At 37.9% G+C, this 18,557-nt stretch overlaps 1 protein-coding gene across 1 annotated transcript in view; it reads right to left on the bottom strand.

Annotated features, from left to right (window-relative positions):
- Positions 1-18,557, bottom strand: part of LOC144443580 (recQ-like DNA helicase BLM) — a 125,489-nt gene that overhangs the window by 35,002 nt on the left and 71,930 nt on the right. The window contains exons 10-11 of the mRNA XM_078133118.1: positions 16,152-16,302; positions 6,102-6,319 (exon numbers count right to left, since the gene is read on the bottom strand). Coding sequence (XP_077989244.1) covers positions 6,102-6,319; positions 16,152-16,302 — 369 coding nt within the window. The remainder of the gene's footprint in view (positions 1-6,101; positions 6,320-16,151; positions 16,303-18,557) is intronic.

Below are 18,557 nucleotides of genomic sequence, written 5' to 3' on the forward strand. Positions count from 1 at the left end.
TACCATCAAGACCAGACTATCTAGTTAGAATGTCACACTCATTCTATGAACACCAGACTATCTAGTTAGAATGTCACACTCATTCTATCAAGACCAGACTATCTAGTTAGAATGTCACACTCATTCTATCAACACCAGACTTTCTAGTTAGGATGTCACACTCATTCTATCAACACCAGACTATCTCGTTAGAATGTCACACCCATTCTATCAACACCAGACTATCTAGTTAGAATGTCACACTCATTCTATAAAGACCAGAGTATCTAGTTAGAATATCACACTCATTCTATCAACACCAGACTATCTAGTTAGGATGTCACACTCATTCTATCAACACCAGACTATCTAGTTAGGATGTCACACTCATTCTATCAAGACCAGACTATCTAGTTAGAATGTCACACTCATTCTATAAAGACCAGACTATCTAGTTAGAATGTCACACTCATTCCATAAACACCAGACTATCTAGTTAGAATGTCACACTCATTCTACCAACACCACACCATCTACCGGTAGTTAGAATGTCACACTCATTCTATCAAGACCTGACTATCTAGTTAGGATGGCACACTCACAAGACCAGACAATCTAGTTAGAATGTCACACTCATTCTATCAAGACCAGACTATCTAGTTAGAATGTCACATTCATTCTATCAACACCAGACAATCTAGTTAGGATGTCACACTCATTCTATCAACACCAGACTATCTGGTTTGAATGTCACACTCATTCTATCAAGACCAGACTATCTAGTTAGGATGTCACACTCATTCTATCAACACCAGACTATCTAGTTAGAATGTCACACTCATTCTATCAACACCAGACAATCTAGTTAGAATGTCACACTCATTCTATCAAGACCAGACTATCTAGTTAGGATGCCACACTCATTCTATCAAGACCAGACTATCTAGTTAGAATGTCACACTCATTCTATCAAGACCAGACTATCTAGTTAGAATGTCACACACATTCTATCAAGACCAGACTATCTAGTTAGAATGTCACACTCATTCTATCAAGACCAGACTATCTAGTTAGAATGTCACACTCATTCTATCAAAACCAGACTATCTAGTTAGAATGTCACACTCATTCCATAAACACCAGACTATCTAGTTAGAATGTCACACTCATTCTATCAACACCAGACTATCTAGTTAGAATGTCACACTCATTCTATCAACACCAGACTATCTAGTTAGGATGTCACACTCATTCTATCAAGACCAGACTATCTAGTTAGAATGTCACACTCATTCTATCAACACCAGACTATCTAGTTAGGATGTCACACTCATTCTACCAACACCACACCATCTAGTTAGAATGTCACACTCATTCTATCAAGACCTGACTATCTAGTTAGGATGCCACACTCATTCTATCAAGACCAGACTATCTAGTTAGAATGACACACTTATTCTATCAAGACCAGACTATCTAGTTAGAATGTCACACTCATTCTATCAACACCAGACAATCTAGTTAGGATGTCACACACATTCTATCAACACCAGACTATCTGGTTTGAATGTCACACTCATTCTATCAACACCAGACTATCTAGTTAGGATGTCACACTCATTCTATCAAGAGCAGACTATCTAGTTAGGATGTCACACACATTCTATCAACACCAGACTATCTGGTTAGAATGTCACACTCATTCTATCAAGACCAGACTATCTAGTTAGAATGTCACACTTATTTTATCACGACCAGACTATCTAGTTAGAATGTCACACTCATTCTATCAAGACCAGACTATCTAGTTAGGATGTCACGCTCATTCTATCTACACCAGACTATCTAGTTAGAATGTCACACTCATTCTATGAACACCAGACTATCTAGTTAGAATGTCACACTCATTCTATCAAGACCAGACTATCTAGTTAGAATGTCACACTCATTCTATCAACACCAGACTTTCTAGTTAGGATGTCACACTCATTCTATCAACACCAGACTATCTCGTTAGAATGTCACACCCATTCTATCAACACCAGACTATCTAGTTAGAATGTCACACTCATTCTATAAAGACCAGAGTATCTAGTTAGAATATCACACTCATTCTATCAACACCAGACTATCTAGTTAGGATGTCACACTCATTCTATCAACACCAGACTATCTAGTTAGGATGTCACACTCATTCTATCAAGACCAGACTATCTAGTTAGAATGTCACACTCATTCTATAAAGACCAGACTATCTAGTTAGAATGTCACACTCATTCCATAAACACCAGACTATCTAGTTAGAATGTCACACTCATTCTACCAACACCACACCATCTACCGGTAGTTAGAATGTCACACTCATTCTATCAAGACCTGACTATCTAGTTAGGATGGCACACTCACAAGACCAGACAATCTAGTTAGAATGTCACACTCATTCTATCAAGACCAGACTATCTAGTTAGAATGTCACATTCATTCTATCAACACCAGACAATCTAGTTAGGATGTCACACTCATTCTATCAACACCAGACTATCTGGTTTGAATGTCACACTCATTCTATCAAGACCAGACTATCTAGTTAGGATGTCACACTCATTCTATCAACACCAGACTATCTAGTTAGAATGTCACACTCATTCTATCAACACCAGACAATCTAGTTAGAATGTCACACTCATTCTATCAAGACCAGACTATCTAGTTAGGATGCCACACTCATTCTATCAAGACCAGACTATCTAGTTAGAATGTCACACTCATTCTATCAAGACCAGACTATCTAGTTAGAATGTCACACACATTCTATCAACACCAGACTATCTAGTTAGAATGTCACACTCATTCTATCAAGACCAGACTATCTAGTTAGAATGTCACACTCATTCTATCAAAACCAGACTATCTAGTTAGAATGTCACACTCATTCTATCAACACCAGACTATCTAGTTAGGATGTCACACTCATTCTATCAAGACCAGACTATCTAGTTAGAATGTCACACTCATTCTATCAACACCAGACTATCTAGTTAGGATGTCACACTCATTCTACCAACATCACACCATCTAGTTAGAATGTCACACTCATTCTATCAAGACCTGACTATCTAGTTAGGATGCCACACTCATTCTATCAAGACCAGACTATCTAGTTAGAATGACACACTTATTCTATCAAGACCAGACTATCTAGTTAGAATGTCACACTCATTCTATCAACACCAGACAATCTAGTTAGGATGTCACACACATTCTATCAACACCAGACTATCTGGTTTGAATGTCACACTCATTCTATCAACACCAGACTATCTAGTTAGGATGTCACACTCATTCTATCAAGAGCAGACTATCTAGTTAGGATGTCACACACATTCTATCAACACCAGACTATCTGGTTAGAATGTCACACTCATTCTATCAAGACCAGACTATCTAGTTAGAATGTCACACTTATTTTATCACGACCAGACTATCTAGTTAGAATGTCACACTCATTCTATCAAGACCAGACTATCTAGTTAGGATGTCACGCTCATTCTATCTACACCAGACTATCTCGTTAGGATGTCACACTCATTCTATCAAGACCAGACTATCTAGTTAGAATGTCACATTCATTCTATCAACACCAGACTATCTAGTTAGAATGTCACACTCATTCTATCAACACCAGACTATCTAGTTAGGATGTCACACTCATTCTATCAAGACCAGACTATCTAGTTAGAATGTCACACTCATTCTATGAACACCAGACTATCTAGTTAGAATGTCACACTCATTCTATCAAGACCAGACTATCTAGTTAGAATGTCACACTCATTCTATCAACACCAGACTTTCTAGTTAGGATGTCACACTCATTCTATCAACACCAGACTATCTCGTTAGAATGTCACACCCATTCTATCAACACCAGACTATCTAGTTAGAATGTCACACTCATTCTATAAAGACCAGAGTATCTAGTTAGAATATCACACTCATTCTATCAACACCAGACTATCTAGTTAGGATGTCACACTCATTCTATCAACACCAGACTATCTAGTTAGGATGTCACACTCATTCTATCAACACCAGACTATCTAGTTAGAATGTCACACTCATTCTATAAAGACCAGACTATCTAGTTAGAATGTCACACTCATTCCATAAACACCAGACTATCTAGTTAGAATGTCACACTCATTCTACCAACACCACACCATCTACCGGTAGTTAGAATGTCACACTCATTCTATCAAGACCTGACTATCTAGTTAGGATGGCACACTCACAAGACCAGACAATCTAGTTAGAATGTCACACTCATTCTATCAAGACCAGACTATCTAGTTAGAATGTCACATTCATTCTATCAACACCAGACAATCTAGTTAGGATGTCACACTCATTCTATCAACACCAGACTATCTGGTTTGAATGTCACACTCATTCTATCAAGACCAGACTATCTAGTTAGGATGTCACACTCATTCTATCAACACCAGACTATCTAGTTAGAATGTCACACTCATTCTATCAACACCAGACAATCTAGTTAGAATGTCACACTCATTCTATCAACACCAGACAATCTAGTTAGAATGTCACACTCATTCTATCAAGACCAGACTATCTAGTTAGGATGCCACACTCATTCTATCAAGACCAGACTATCTAGTTAGAATGTCACACTCATTCTATCAAGACCAGACTATCTAGTTAGAATGTCACACACATTCTATCAACACCAGACTATCTAGTTAGAATGTCACACTCATTCTATCAAGACCAGACTATCTAGTTAGAATGTCACACTCATTCTATCAAAACCAGACTATCTAGTTAGAATGTCACACTCATTCCATAAACACCAGACTATCTAGTTAGAATGTCACACTCATTCTATCAACACCAGACTATCTAGTTAGAATGTCACACTCATTCTATCAACACCAGACTATCTAGTTAGGATGTCACACTCATTCTATCAAGACCAGACTATCTAGTTAGAATGTCACACTCATTCTATCAACACCAGACTATCTAGTTAGGATGTCACACTCATTCTACCAACACCACACCATCTAGTTAGAATGTCACACTCATTCTATCAAGACCTGACTATCTAGTTAGGATGCCACACTCATTCTATCAAGACCAGACTATCTAGTTAGAATGACACACTTATTCTATCAAGACCAGACTATCTAGTTAGAATGTCACACTCATTCTATCAACACCAGACAATCTAGTTAGGATGTCACACACATTCTATCAACACCAGACTATCTGGTTTGAATGTCACACTCATTCTATCAACACCAGACTATCTAGTTAGGATGTCACACTCATTCTATCAAGAGCAGACTATCTAGTTAGGATGTCACACACATTCTATCAACACCAGACTATCTGGTTAGAATGTCACACTCATTCTATCAAGACCAGACTATCTAGTTAGAATGTCACACTTATTTTATCACGACCAGACTATCTAGTTAGAATGTCACACTCATTCTATCAAGACCAGACTATCTAGTTAGGATGTCACGCTCATTCTATCTACACCAGACTATCTCGTTAGGATGTCACACTCATTCTATCAAGACCAGACTATCTAGTTAGAATGTCACATTCATTCTATCAACACCAGACTATCTAGTTAGAATGTCACACTCATTCTATCAACACCAGACTATCTAGTTAGGATGTCACACTCATTCTATCAAGACCAGACTATCTAGTTAGAATGTCACACTCATTCTATCAACACCAGACTATCTAGTTAGGATGTCACACTCATTCTATCAACACCAGACTATCTGGTTAGAATTGTCTTGTCGTGTTGAGTTCCTATGAGTAGAATTTTCGTTTAGATTCTCACTTGGCTTTCCCCACTTTAAATCTGAACACTCTTTCTTTTTCTTTTTTTTTATCTGAAAATTATCAAGAAAGGAAAACATCTTTGTTCTACGTGTGAATGAAATATGACATGAATAGCCTACTAGAAACAAACATAACGCAAAGCAATTTTGTATTCCCCCCCCCCCCCCCCCCGAATCTCATTTGGACAAATGATTTGTAATTATTATTAGTCACATAAAACAATGAAATAATCTTACTTTGATATTGCCATGTAGCAATTGATGTGATTTGCTGCCAGTATACACATATAATGCCATCTGATCCTGATAAGTAGAGTGTATCTCTTCCTGTAGAATACCATCCAATACAAGCTTGCGTAGGAGTCGTTCACAATTGTGATGACCAAACTCCATACCTTTGCCATACAGTGGCAAACGATTATGTCCACATGATAAAATCTTAGAAGTCTGAGCACCTATAATACAAATTTCACAAAAAAAAAGCTTTGAAATTCAACTATCTCTATAGTCAATCACCTACAAATCGCAAATTTGTCTGATGAATGCCGATATCTTTTCCAGCAGTGGGTGGGGTGTTACTGAAGATGATACCAATGTTGGGGTGTTACTGAAGGTGATACCAATGTTTTCTCAATCACATTAGAGATTTGTGAGAGGGTAAAAATGTCCAAAATATCAAACAGTCTTATACAGACTTACCTCTCAGAATCACATGGAGCAATTCTAACATAAAAAAATTAAACAAGTCTTCATAGAAGACACAGCTTCTCTCTCCTTCAAAAACTTTACTTCTATGTGACTGAATGGAACCATGATTTAAAAGAAATCTTATAATGCAGGAAATTGCTGAATATCAATAATTGAACATTAAGCTCAGAGTCGAGTCAAGGCCAAGTCAAGGTTAAAGGGAAGGTCCAATCAAATGACATTGCAATTTCTATTGACAGATTAAATATGTGACAAGTGATTTATACCATTTTTTGAATTCAATTATCATTGGTATAGCTTAAAAATCGGTTTTAGTTTCCGAAATAACAAGGTCATGTATGTCACCGTTTTGCCCTTAAATACAGTGCCATCCAGTGTTCACTTTGAGAAATTGTGATGTCACGTCACCCTATCACTGAGGGAAAAGTATTCCATGTATAAAACCAGTAAAGGCTACTGGTTCCTGGTCAAATTACCTACGTTCCCCACGGCTGTAGCCATAATCAAAGTGAACTGATAGAAAACATATAAAATGCTTTGAAATTGATGTTTTAACTTTATAAATAAGGCAAGTTAGTGTCATAAAATATCTTGATCGTATTTTTTTTTAAAACAATGCATAGTCCAACTGTATGCTTTGCTTTCCGTGATCCTGATAGTTCATTGTTTTCATTTTGATATATGTACATCTATATCAATGTCAAACGACACAACACTATAAATGTGAACACAGGTTGTGCTTGTGCTTTGAAAGATGGTGAAACACTACATGTCACTGTGCACATGGTAATGAACCCAATAAAAAGAAAATGAAATAAAACAAGCACAAAATTTTCAAGAAGGATAGTTATCTGATAAAACTTACTGTTACAAAGAATTTGTGGTCTACTTTTGCAAAGATTTGGAAAGGTCATAGAATGTACAGTGACGACACACGATATGTCTGAACTATAACAGTGTTCGTACACTTAAAGAAAACAAAATTCCAGGACTTTCCAGGGGTTTTTCGTCATTTTTCCGAGGTAGCTAAATGGTCCAAAATTGGCCACTTTTTGACAAAGTGCTAGATCTAGCACTTCGCCACTTTTTGACAAAGTGCTAGATCTAGCACTTCGTCAGTTTTCGCTGAAGTACTAGATCTAGCACTTCGCCAGAAAACAACGAAGTGTGGGACTGTAAACAACGAAGCGCCTCCAACAGCTTGATATAACGTGGTCATTCGCATCGATAAACGTCACATACATGCGTCATGTCAGTAGTCCGTGTAGGTGGTCGAGTGGTGCATGATCGACTCCAAAAACTTATCTTTGGCCAATTGTAACAACGACACGATTGATCTGGTTTGTTAAATGTTTGCCGAGTAAAACAGCCAGTTGAAAGTTCACGTTGCCGTACGGTTGTTACCGGGGGTTGTGTGTTCTTTATTCTTTATTCTATAAAAATCTTTAAAATTTCTCCAAACTGTTTGAACGGATAGTTTTATTATGTTCATCTCTCTGAATTGACAAAATCAATATGGGGGTTATTGTGTTTGTTTTTAAACAAACCGGCAACCCCCCCCCCCCCCCCCCCCCCAGTTCACGAAGTGACGTTTATTACTGCTCCACGATCCTCGGCATCACACTACGCTAATTATAGCATTATGAAGTCACTTCCTCTGAACCGAACCAAACTATAACCGATGGCTATTATTATTATTTCTCACATTGGATATAATTTCTGAGCGAACAGGAATTACATAAGGGACGATATTGAAGTTGGTGATTGTCTAGGAATGTAAAAAAATTCAGTAAATAGTAATGTCGTGATGGTTTACTTGAGATCTGGCGAAGTCATGGATTATTTATTGTCGTTGTTTTCAGTCAAGAAGTTGGCAGTACCAAGTATATGGAATTTACAAAACAGTAGTAACGGGTTATTTATAGATATCTATCAAAATATTAACAGCAATAATGAAGGGCTGAAATTAAAATTGTTCACACGAATATGTTTTCGCACTTATGTTTTATGTTTTCGATAGCAATATTTTTTGTCATCTATTAACGATCTGATAATACTGAAAAAAGTGAATCTATTCAATAGAAATAAAGTGAACATGATCTAAACTTACACCCTGACTTTATTTTCGTGTTCAATGATCAAGAAAAATCTTCGCTCTCGCATCTAGACACACACTAACCCCCCCCCCCCACACACACACCAAGAAATTCAGTTTTCCATTATATTATTTCTTTGTCATGCAATGTTACAAATGTCACTGCCATTAAATCTGCAGTATGAAGTCTGTGACGCAATCCGAACTAAATGTTTCTACTTCCTGAAATCTTCGAAGTTTTGCCTGTATATGGGAGTGCGTTATTTGACATGAACAGCTGTCAAAATGGAGGTCTATGGTTGTTGGTAGTGGTGTCAAGCCGTTGTCAAGTACGGAGTACGAAACGTGGTACCGAAACGACCACGTGCTGTAGTTGAAGTCTGTGACACATGCCAAACAAAATGTTTGTAGTTTCGACTGTATATGGGAGTGCGTTATTTGACGTGACAGCTGTCAAAATGGCGGTCTGCAGACGGTTGGTAGTGGTGTCAAGCCGTTGTAAGGAGTACGAAACGTGGAAGGGAAACGACCACGTGCTGTAGTTTTCGCCGCATAGAACATCGAAAAAATACAAAACTGAACGTTACTAAAAATTACGAAGTAGAAACTTGTTTGTGCATTGGCAAAACATACGGAAAATCAAACTCTAAGGTCGTTAAACACGGGAAGTAACATTTTACACTGAGAGTAATAACATGTCCATTACTGGTATAACATGACATATTTACCGATGACCTAGCACTTTGCCACACTTTGCCACTCTTTGTTGAACTGCTAGATCTAGCACTTCGCCACTTTTTGACAAAGTGCTAGATGTAGCACTTCGTCACTTTTCGCTAAAGTGCTAGATCTAGCACTTTGTCAAAAAGTGGCGAAGTACTAGATCTAGCACTTTGCCCCGCAACTGTTCCGATTTTGAATTCTTTGTTACATATTTTTCCAGGGGTATTCATATTGATCACTAAAGTATATTTTTGAATGACATCTAATTGTCTGATGTGGACGAGAAGAAATTAACAAGGGTTCCCATAATATGTCACAAAACATTTAAAAGACAATCGACACTAAGCAAGACGTTGGTTTCAAAACCACGTTTGCACGCTAAGATTAAATGAAGAAACCTCTGTCCTATCCCCTAAGTAGTCATTTCGTCAAACTGGTGCATTGATCGTGTAAGATTTGAGTCACAGAATTTGTCACTCTAATTCAGACATATCCAGAAAAAAAACAAATTAAAAACTAAAGTTTGTCCACATTATTGTACGGTTTGATGTGACTAGATTTAGAGGTCACCAAAATTTTGAAGAAAATTTTGAAGAAAGTCATCATTTACAAAATTTCACATTATGAATACATCAGACTTCTTGAGATGTCGAAACATTGCCATAGTGACGAGTGGATTTGCTGTGTTAAGCGAGTGACGAACTCTAGTGCACAACTGACGATTTCGTTGAATTTCGCTCATTTTATTCATTTTTTAACGAATAAATTAAGTGTGATATTAACACATTGACACTCGTTCATTTAAAGTTCACTAACATTTGTTGGTGGCTCGTGTTTTGACTGCTTTGACGGTGTTTCAAACAATGCAAATGTAAAGTATTGAAACCTGTGATTTTTTCCTGCTAGGAAAGCTAAACAAGGGACGTAGACTGGTGAATTAGTTGATGATTAGCATCTAGTTGTCGATCTATTTAACCAGGATAATACAATATAATATTGTTTGAAACCTGTGAGGAGTCTCATTACTAGACTTTGGTGGCTATGTCGGTGTTAAGCAAAGTATACATACAATTAATTTAAGAACAAAAAGATATCGGTTTTACAGTTTCATACACTTGACACTTCATTTGTTGCGATTGACGACAGTCGGTCACTCACACTTTGATGGTAATCAGTCATTACCGACCTGTTTTAATTGTTTTTAGTCCTCCAGTCACCTTTTGGAACATTTTGACAGCTTGGGAATGCACGTAAACATTTGATTGGTCAATAAGACCTTAAATACTGCTGGAAACTTATGCAGCAGATCAGTTGCATACTGTACCTTCAAGTACCAAGCAAGTATGAAAGTCATTATCAGAGGTGTTCTTGCTGTCGGCATGTCTCACTATGATGACGGCAGGCAGTTGAAAGTGGGACAGGGCTACCAACTCTGAAGAGACACTGATAACCCGTACGATAGGAACGCTGTAGCATTAGTTGGCATGGACGATGGAAAGAAAGTAGCGAGTCTGAAGAGGGATGTGGCCAGGGTTTTGGCGAAGGTAATGGATCTTGGGTTTTCATCCGATGACCGTTACCTGATCAAGCCAAAGGAGAACGCCTTCTTTCACTCTCGTAGAGTGGGTAGGGCCCAGGTATGCAACCTCGGGTTCCGTTTACACGAGAGTAAGGAAATGGCAATAAGAAATCTCCTGCGTTGTACAGCCCTTCAATACAGTGTCACTGTATAACTTCTTCATCGCCTTCAATTTGAAGGCATGATTCAAACAGCCCTTTTCAGGGCCACCACATCCTCCAAAAAGAGAACCACCATTAACCAGCACTTGAATTGTAGTCTGTAACCACACACAGTATAAAGCTAGATCTCAACTCATTCACTTTGTATGTATGTATACATGTGTATGTACTGTATGCATGTATGTTTGTGAAATGATGTAGACATGTATAAGTGTGACTATAACACATTCCTTGTCGATAAAAGCAACAAACAAAAAATACTAGTAACCTCACTCATTTCATACTACCAATCTCCCTAAACTGGTTCAGGTATTTTTGTTTGCTTGGTTGTTCATGCCATTTTATTGATAAAAGAATCATATACAGTATTATAAGTAACGTGTAGCAATCTAATCATTCTCTGTGACTTCGGATACTGAGTATCAAAATGTAACCAATGTGACCTTTTGAACTTCATTCCAAAAAGACGCAAAACAGAGACACTGACGTGATTTGATTAGTGTTTCACCAAACGTGTGACTGTACCATATTGACGCATGTGTGTTGACGGCTCCTGCTTTGAGGCTGTGAGCTACCCGACTTTTGTATTCTGTGATCTGGTAACTTGTCTAGTACATAATTGAACAAATTAACACCTACATTTGTCACAAGTCAACGTGTCACAGTATGTTCGCAGTTGTAAACAATAGAGCACTGCAACTGACGGATGCCGACAGAGCAATACTGCCCATCAATCAGTGTCAAATTTCATTGTTCTCAGCTCAACGTATTGTTTATGTTCACACAAAAAATCCACTGACAGCCTTGCGCGAAAATTAAACTGCGCGTAATCACCGTGATCTCCCAAAGCGCGAAAATAAGACTGCGCAATAATTACCCTGTATACAGTAACTGAATACGTTCAGCCCTTGTGTCTTGATGTTAATGTATGTTTCACGTGTTGCGGAACATCGTGACTTCTCAACTCAACTTGACCATTTAGGAATGTTACTGTACTGACAAACATAAAAAAGTAGTTTATTCTTTTAGAACATGTAAAACAAATACCCATTTATCGATGACATAAAAGTCAAAACCGTACTTCCACAACCCAGAAATTCAAGCACAACCCAGAATTTCAACTGCATTTCCGAAGGCCCTGGTATAGCCATGTGTGAGCTTGTAGTATGTCGACTCATGCACCAAACTTGTAACAATTTCTAATTGTGGGTGCTTTGATACTCGCTACAATGTTATGATAATCTTGCTAACAGACCTCCTGTTACCCCTGGGACTGTTACAATATTATGTCGCTGAAATGATGACTGGACTTGGAGTAGCAAGATCAAAACAAACATTGCGGCACCCATTCAACTACGCATAGGCACGGTCTGTGGGCAAAGCGTTTCGTGGAACGATCGGTTGACTGTCTGGGTTTAATTAGTGTGATTCACTCTGGTGGCGAAAGACTTTAGATATATTTTCGCTATTTCACATTTACGAGACTCAGTGTAGTGAATCATATGAATGGGTGGTTCAAGCACAGACATGTCAATCATCAATATTAATCGATCATTTTCCAGCGTTTTCCAGGGAAGGTTTGAAATTCCAGGGTTTTCCAGAACCGTGCAAACCCTGTATGAACAAAGTAAATATTCTAAAGGGGAATGTAGTGTTCTATACTGATGCAGCCATGGTAAATCTGACTTTAATTTTTTCTAAAAAAAAAGCAAATCATAGCCTCAGCAACTTTGAAAACCACAGATCTTGGTGAACTTGTACATGTAAAAACTGAACCTTTCCAACGGCCCTCACCCATCCACAAACAGTGGACTTGCCCACATTGCTGTAAGTATTATCTTGCATTGTGTTGTTTTCTTTGGAAGCCCTACTCAATACTCACCTGAACACTGTAAGGTTGATGGGTACAAAAATATTAGATCATGTTCGTTTCGATTAGAATTCAATAATTAGGGAATTAAAATGTAGCATTTTGTTCATTTTATTGAGTGTCTCCTAAGTAGTGTTGGTTGACAACATGAGGTGGTATGTGTTTACATCGATAAACAATCTTTGATGTCAGTCGGCTTAAAGTTCATACATTGGAGTTCAGATGCCAACATTGTAAGTTGTCCATTACATTGCAGTCCAGGTGCCAACATTGCAAGTTGTCCATTACGTTGGAGTTCAGGTGCCAACATTGCAAGTCGTCCATTACATTTGATAATTTAAATTAAACCTGCATCTTTGGAGAAACGTTGAAATTTGCGTAAGATGGCCTGATAAATCTCGGCTGTATCAAGAACACACAAAAGATTTAGCAAAAGTAAATGCCTGGTCAAGTGTTCTATCACATGTAACGTGACATGTTGTACAATATACATGTAGTAAATGAATGGCAAAATACTCCCATGCATGGTGAAAACAGGCAGTTTTATTATTCATCAATCAGACTAACCACAAGTTTCAGGATTTTTGAATCTGATAGACCTTGGTTATCGCAACGATAAATGATAGTACATAACAAACTCGCATATGATAATATTTTCTAAATTCTAGCGATGTCGACCACAATTTTGTTCCCCATATAAATTTGAATGAATTACGGAAAAACAAAAGAAACAATGTGTACACATGACTGAAGTATAAGGACTGATAAATACAATTTTCTGTTGAAAATATGTTTTGCAAAGATAGTAACTAGAATGATAATGATAGATTTCTTGTCAGTTGAGTTTCCTCACCCAGCATCTTGATGTCACGCTCAGGTCACAGCTACAGTAAATGGGAAATGGCTTCCCCAGACAGAAATACAATACCTAATAAAATGTAAAATATTGTAATATTCATACTAAATGTAGCCAATTTGTTGTGCAATAATAATAATAATAATAATAATAATAATAATAATAATAATAATAATAATAATAATCTTTATTTATACTGGATAGTTCTTTAAGCATTTAAACACTTGTCTCCCAAGAAGTCCAGTGGGGGCCATCCCTCATGGGTTCAGTGTTAATAATTCATTGTTTAAAGTCCACTGCACAAACATGTCTCAGCGGCAGTCTGAACATTACAAAATGAAAAAGACTAGCAAAACAGCAACAACAACAAATATCTAGTATAAGAACACAATGAATATTTAAAAAGCGTTTCTAAAAACAAAATCGGATTTAAAAATTGGCGATCAATTTACATGTAAAAACATCAGCAATGGCATTGTTGGAAAATATACATTTTAAGACTCTTCTTGAAAGGAGCAAATTTCTCAAGTAGTCGAAGCTCAAGTGGTAAACTATTCTACAGTTTAGGAGCATACACACTGAAAGCCCTGTCACTATACGTTTTAGAAGGTTGTTTTCCATGATCTTTAATAGAGCAAGGATTCAACCTGATTCCAACACTCTTTCTCATATTATGTAATGGATGATTGATACTGATAAGTTCAGACAAGTAGTTCGGTGCTATTTCTCCTTGACGGATAATTTTGAAGATAATACAAAGAATTTTATAACGAACTCGCTGTTCGACTGGCAGCCAATGTAAATCCTTCAGCACTGGACTCACATCAGCTTGACGACCAATCCTCCATCTTGTCACCAAATGAGCAGCAGAGTTTTGAATATGTTGAAGTTTGTTCAATTTATATGCAGGTAGACCGAAAAACAAACTATTACAGTAATCCAATTTCGATGTAACAAAAGCATGAACTAATTTTTCAGCACTAGACTGGTCCAACAGTTTTCGAATTTTACTCAACCGCCAGAGTGAATGAGACGCCCCCTTACAAACATAATGAATATGCTCAACCACGAGTCCAAAAGAGTCAACCATCACACCAAGGTTACGCACAACAGTTGATGGTGAAATCATGGCATCACCTATACGTACATTAATCAAACCTGACTGTGAACAAACCGCACTATTGCGAGGTGTAAACCAGACAACCTCTGTCTTACCATCATCGAGCGCCAACTTATTTGTCATCATCCATTGACGAATTTCATCCACACATGCCTCTACACGTGTAACGACAGTGGGTTGAGCAAGGGTGTCACAAGCAATATATAACCCAGAGTCATCAGCATATATAATGGAATTTAAGCCATGACGTCTGATGATGTCCTCAATTGGAGCCATATGTACAAAGCAAACAAAACAGGCCCAAGCACCGAACCCTGTGGTACACCATATTTCAGAATGAGTTCATCCGACATCATTGACTAACAGACACTTGTTGTGTTCTACCTTTCAGAAAGGATTCAAACCAATTTAAAGCAGTCCCTTGTATGCCAAAAAGGAAACACAGCCTGCCCAAGAGAATGCTATGGTCGATGGTGTCGAATGCAGCTGACAAATCCAAAAGAACTAGAATGTCAGCTTACATTTAGGTAAAATGTCTCTGTCTGGATTTAAACTTCTAGGGCTAATGAAGTGCATACAAACATACAAAGACACTCATTTTTATGCTTAAATTTATTTGAAAATGCATAAAATATGCAAGATTTGACATCTCACTATGGATCGTGATGGGAGAAAACTGGGCTAAGCATATTTGACATACTGCCTTGGCAAAAGGAATCAAGACATAGTAGGAAGTCCTTCAGCTCTGAAGCCTTAAACTTTTCAAAGTTGTCCAAGATGAACACAACAGAAAACGTCAAAAATTGTCCCTTATACATGGGCTTACAGTGTTTTCAAGTGTTTAAATGACACATAACAGCCAAAGCTTGACCTTCGTCATGTGGTTAGCAACCGTTGCTAGGCAGTCTCGCGAGATTTCACCTCTACCGGAATATCCCTTATTGGCCCCAAAGGTCAAGGTCAAAGTCTCAAAAGATAGCTTGAAACTGATAATATGGGGAAGACACTTCAAAGGAGTGTCACTTTTTGAGTTATGTAAAATAAATATTGCGAAATCGAATATTGCATGCCTGGGAAATGACGTATTACGGATGAATGGACAGATGGAGCCCATTCCAATAGAACCCCCCCCCCCCTCCCCCCCGATACTAAAACACACATACAAAAAAACTTACCTCTAAGAATGTCCACTATATGAGTAATTGTATAACGATTGTTATTCCAACCCCTGTTGTTGACTCTATTGGAGGTGTTGCTGGTCAATTTATCAACACAATCTACTATAGATTTGGATAACTCAGTTACTTCTTTTACAACAAATCCTCCCTGAAATCATATCACAATACACAACACCCAGTCAAAAAATATATTATCAGTTTGTTGTGAGAAAGTACCATATACCACAAATGAGTCTCCATCATCAAAATAAAAAAAGAATAGTTCTGTGTTCTTGATTTCCAGTCCATAGTAACTATGACAAACAAAATCACTGCCAGGCAGCCATATCGGATTGTATCACGACTAAAATGGATAATTATGCACATGTATGTCATAGAACACTGTGCTAATACCGACTTTGAATGAGATCTGTTCAAGCATGTCTGAGTAATGGCTTTGGACATGGACAATTCGCAAACAAAATGGCTGCCAGGCAGCCATATTGGATTGTATCACGATGAAAATGGATATGCACATGTATGTCATAGAACACTGTCCTAATACCAACTTTGAATGAGATCTGTTCAAGCATGTCTGAGTTATGGCTTTGGACATGGAAAATTCGCAAACAAAATGGCTGCCAGACAGCCATATTGGATCGTATCACAATGAAAATGGATATGTACATGTATGTCATAGAACACTGTCCTAATACCAACTTTGAATGAGATCTGTTCAAGCATGTCTGAGTTATGGATTTGGACGTGGAAAATTCGCAAACAAAATGGTTGCTAAGCAGCCATATTGGATCATATCGCGACAACAATGAATATGCACATGTATGTCATAGAACACTGTGCTAATACCGACTTTGAATGAGATCTGTTCAAGCATGTCTGAGTAATGGCTTTGGACATGGACAATTCGCAAACAAAATGGCTGCCAGGCAGCCATATTGGATTGTATCACGATGAAAATGAATATGCACATGTATGTCATTGAACACTGTCCTAATACCAACTTTGAATGAGATCTGTTCAAGCATGTCTGAGTTATGGCTTTGGACATGGAAAATTCGCAAACAAAATGGCTGCCAGACAGCCATATTGGATCGTATCACAATGAAAATGGATATGTACATGTATGTCATAGAACACTGTCCTAATACCAACTTTGAATGAGATCTGTTCAAGCATGTCTGAGTTATGGATTTGGATGTGGAAAATTCGCAAACAAAATGGTTGCTAAGCAGCCATATTGGATCATATCGCGACAACAATGAATATGCACATGTATGTCATAGAACACTGTCCTAATACCAACTTTGAATGAGATCTGTTCAAGCATGTCTGAGTTATGGCTTTGGACAGGGAAAATTCGCAAACAAAATGGCTGCTAGGTGGCCATATTGGATCGTATCATGAAACAAATTGACGTGCATATGTATGCCATTGTATGTTGCCCCTTAGACTGTCGACAGTCGCTTGCGCCTTTTTTCTCTACGTTTTATCTAAACTTAAGTCGTTGCCACGCACCGATCTGGCGCAATACTACTATAATCGCATACTGATATCGAGGGCTGAAGGCCCGAGCGACTGTTGTCGCTCGTGCCATCTCCGTTGCTATTACTTATTCATGATGTGGCGTCATTTAATGGGGCGATACTCTATCGTATGATTTGCATACAGTTCAATGTAAGGTCACTCAACATTCAACACACGTAAACTGCAGTGCAAATTTGACCTCGTAAATGCATTTTGATGGTCATAATCAAGTACTTTTTCCCTTCCTATCTTTTTTTTGTTAAAGCTTGAAACCGCGCGTTTTTTTTTAAACATTTGTAAATGACATCATTGACGACCTCAACGCCCGATACATTGTCATGCTCACTAGTCTATTGCCTTGTTTAGCAGCTAGTTGTTACAGTGGTACTGGTAGCGACTTATTGTACCACAGATAACTAACACACAGTTATCTGTGATTGTACCAACTCCGACCGACACTCCACTCAAGCAATAGATGTTTTGGACACCCTTTTTACCTTCCCTCGACTGCAGCTAGCATATTATTATGTAATAAAATTCATGTATAAAATGTGTGATAGTGAGGCGTAGATAATATTTAAATGTGCAAATGGTAGACGTTCTACCTGAAACAAAAACAGAAAAGTGCCTCCATATTTACCACGGCATGGAGTTCGTGCTCCGATCCGACACATCTTCAACTCGTGCCTCCTCAGAGTACTGAGTCTATATATACCTAAAGCTATTGCACCCCATTATTTCAGATTCCGATTGAGGAGTCAATTTACGTAATCTTTATCACGGTGCTATAGATATGACAGTTTGTTGTCACAGTGTCTTTTTCCTTGATGTTTTCTTTTTATGTGATTTTTGTTGTTGATGTCGGGGGGAGGGGGGGGG

Source organism: Glandiceps talaboti, chromosome 12 (assembly GCF_964340395.1).
Source record: "Glandiceps talaboti chromosome 12, keGlaTala1.1, whole genome shotgun sequence".
NCBI classification, from domain to species: Eukaryota; Metazoa; Hemichordata; class Enteropneusta; family Spengelidae; genus Glandiceps; species Glandiceps talaboti.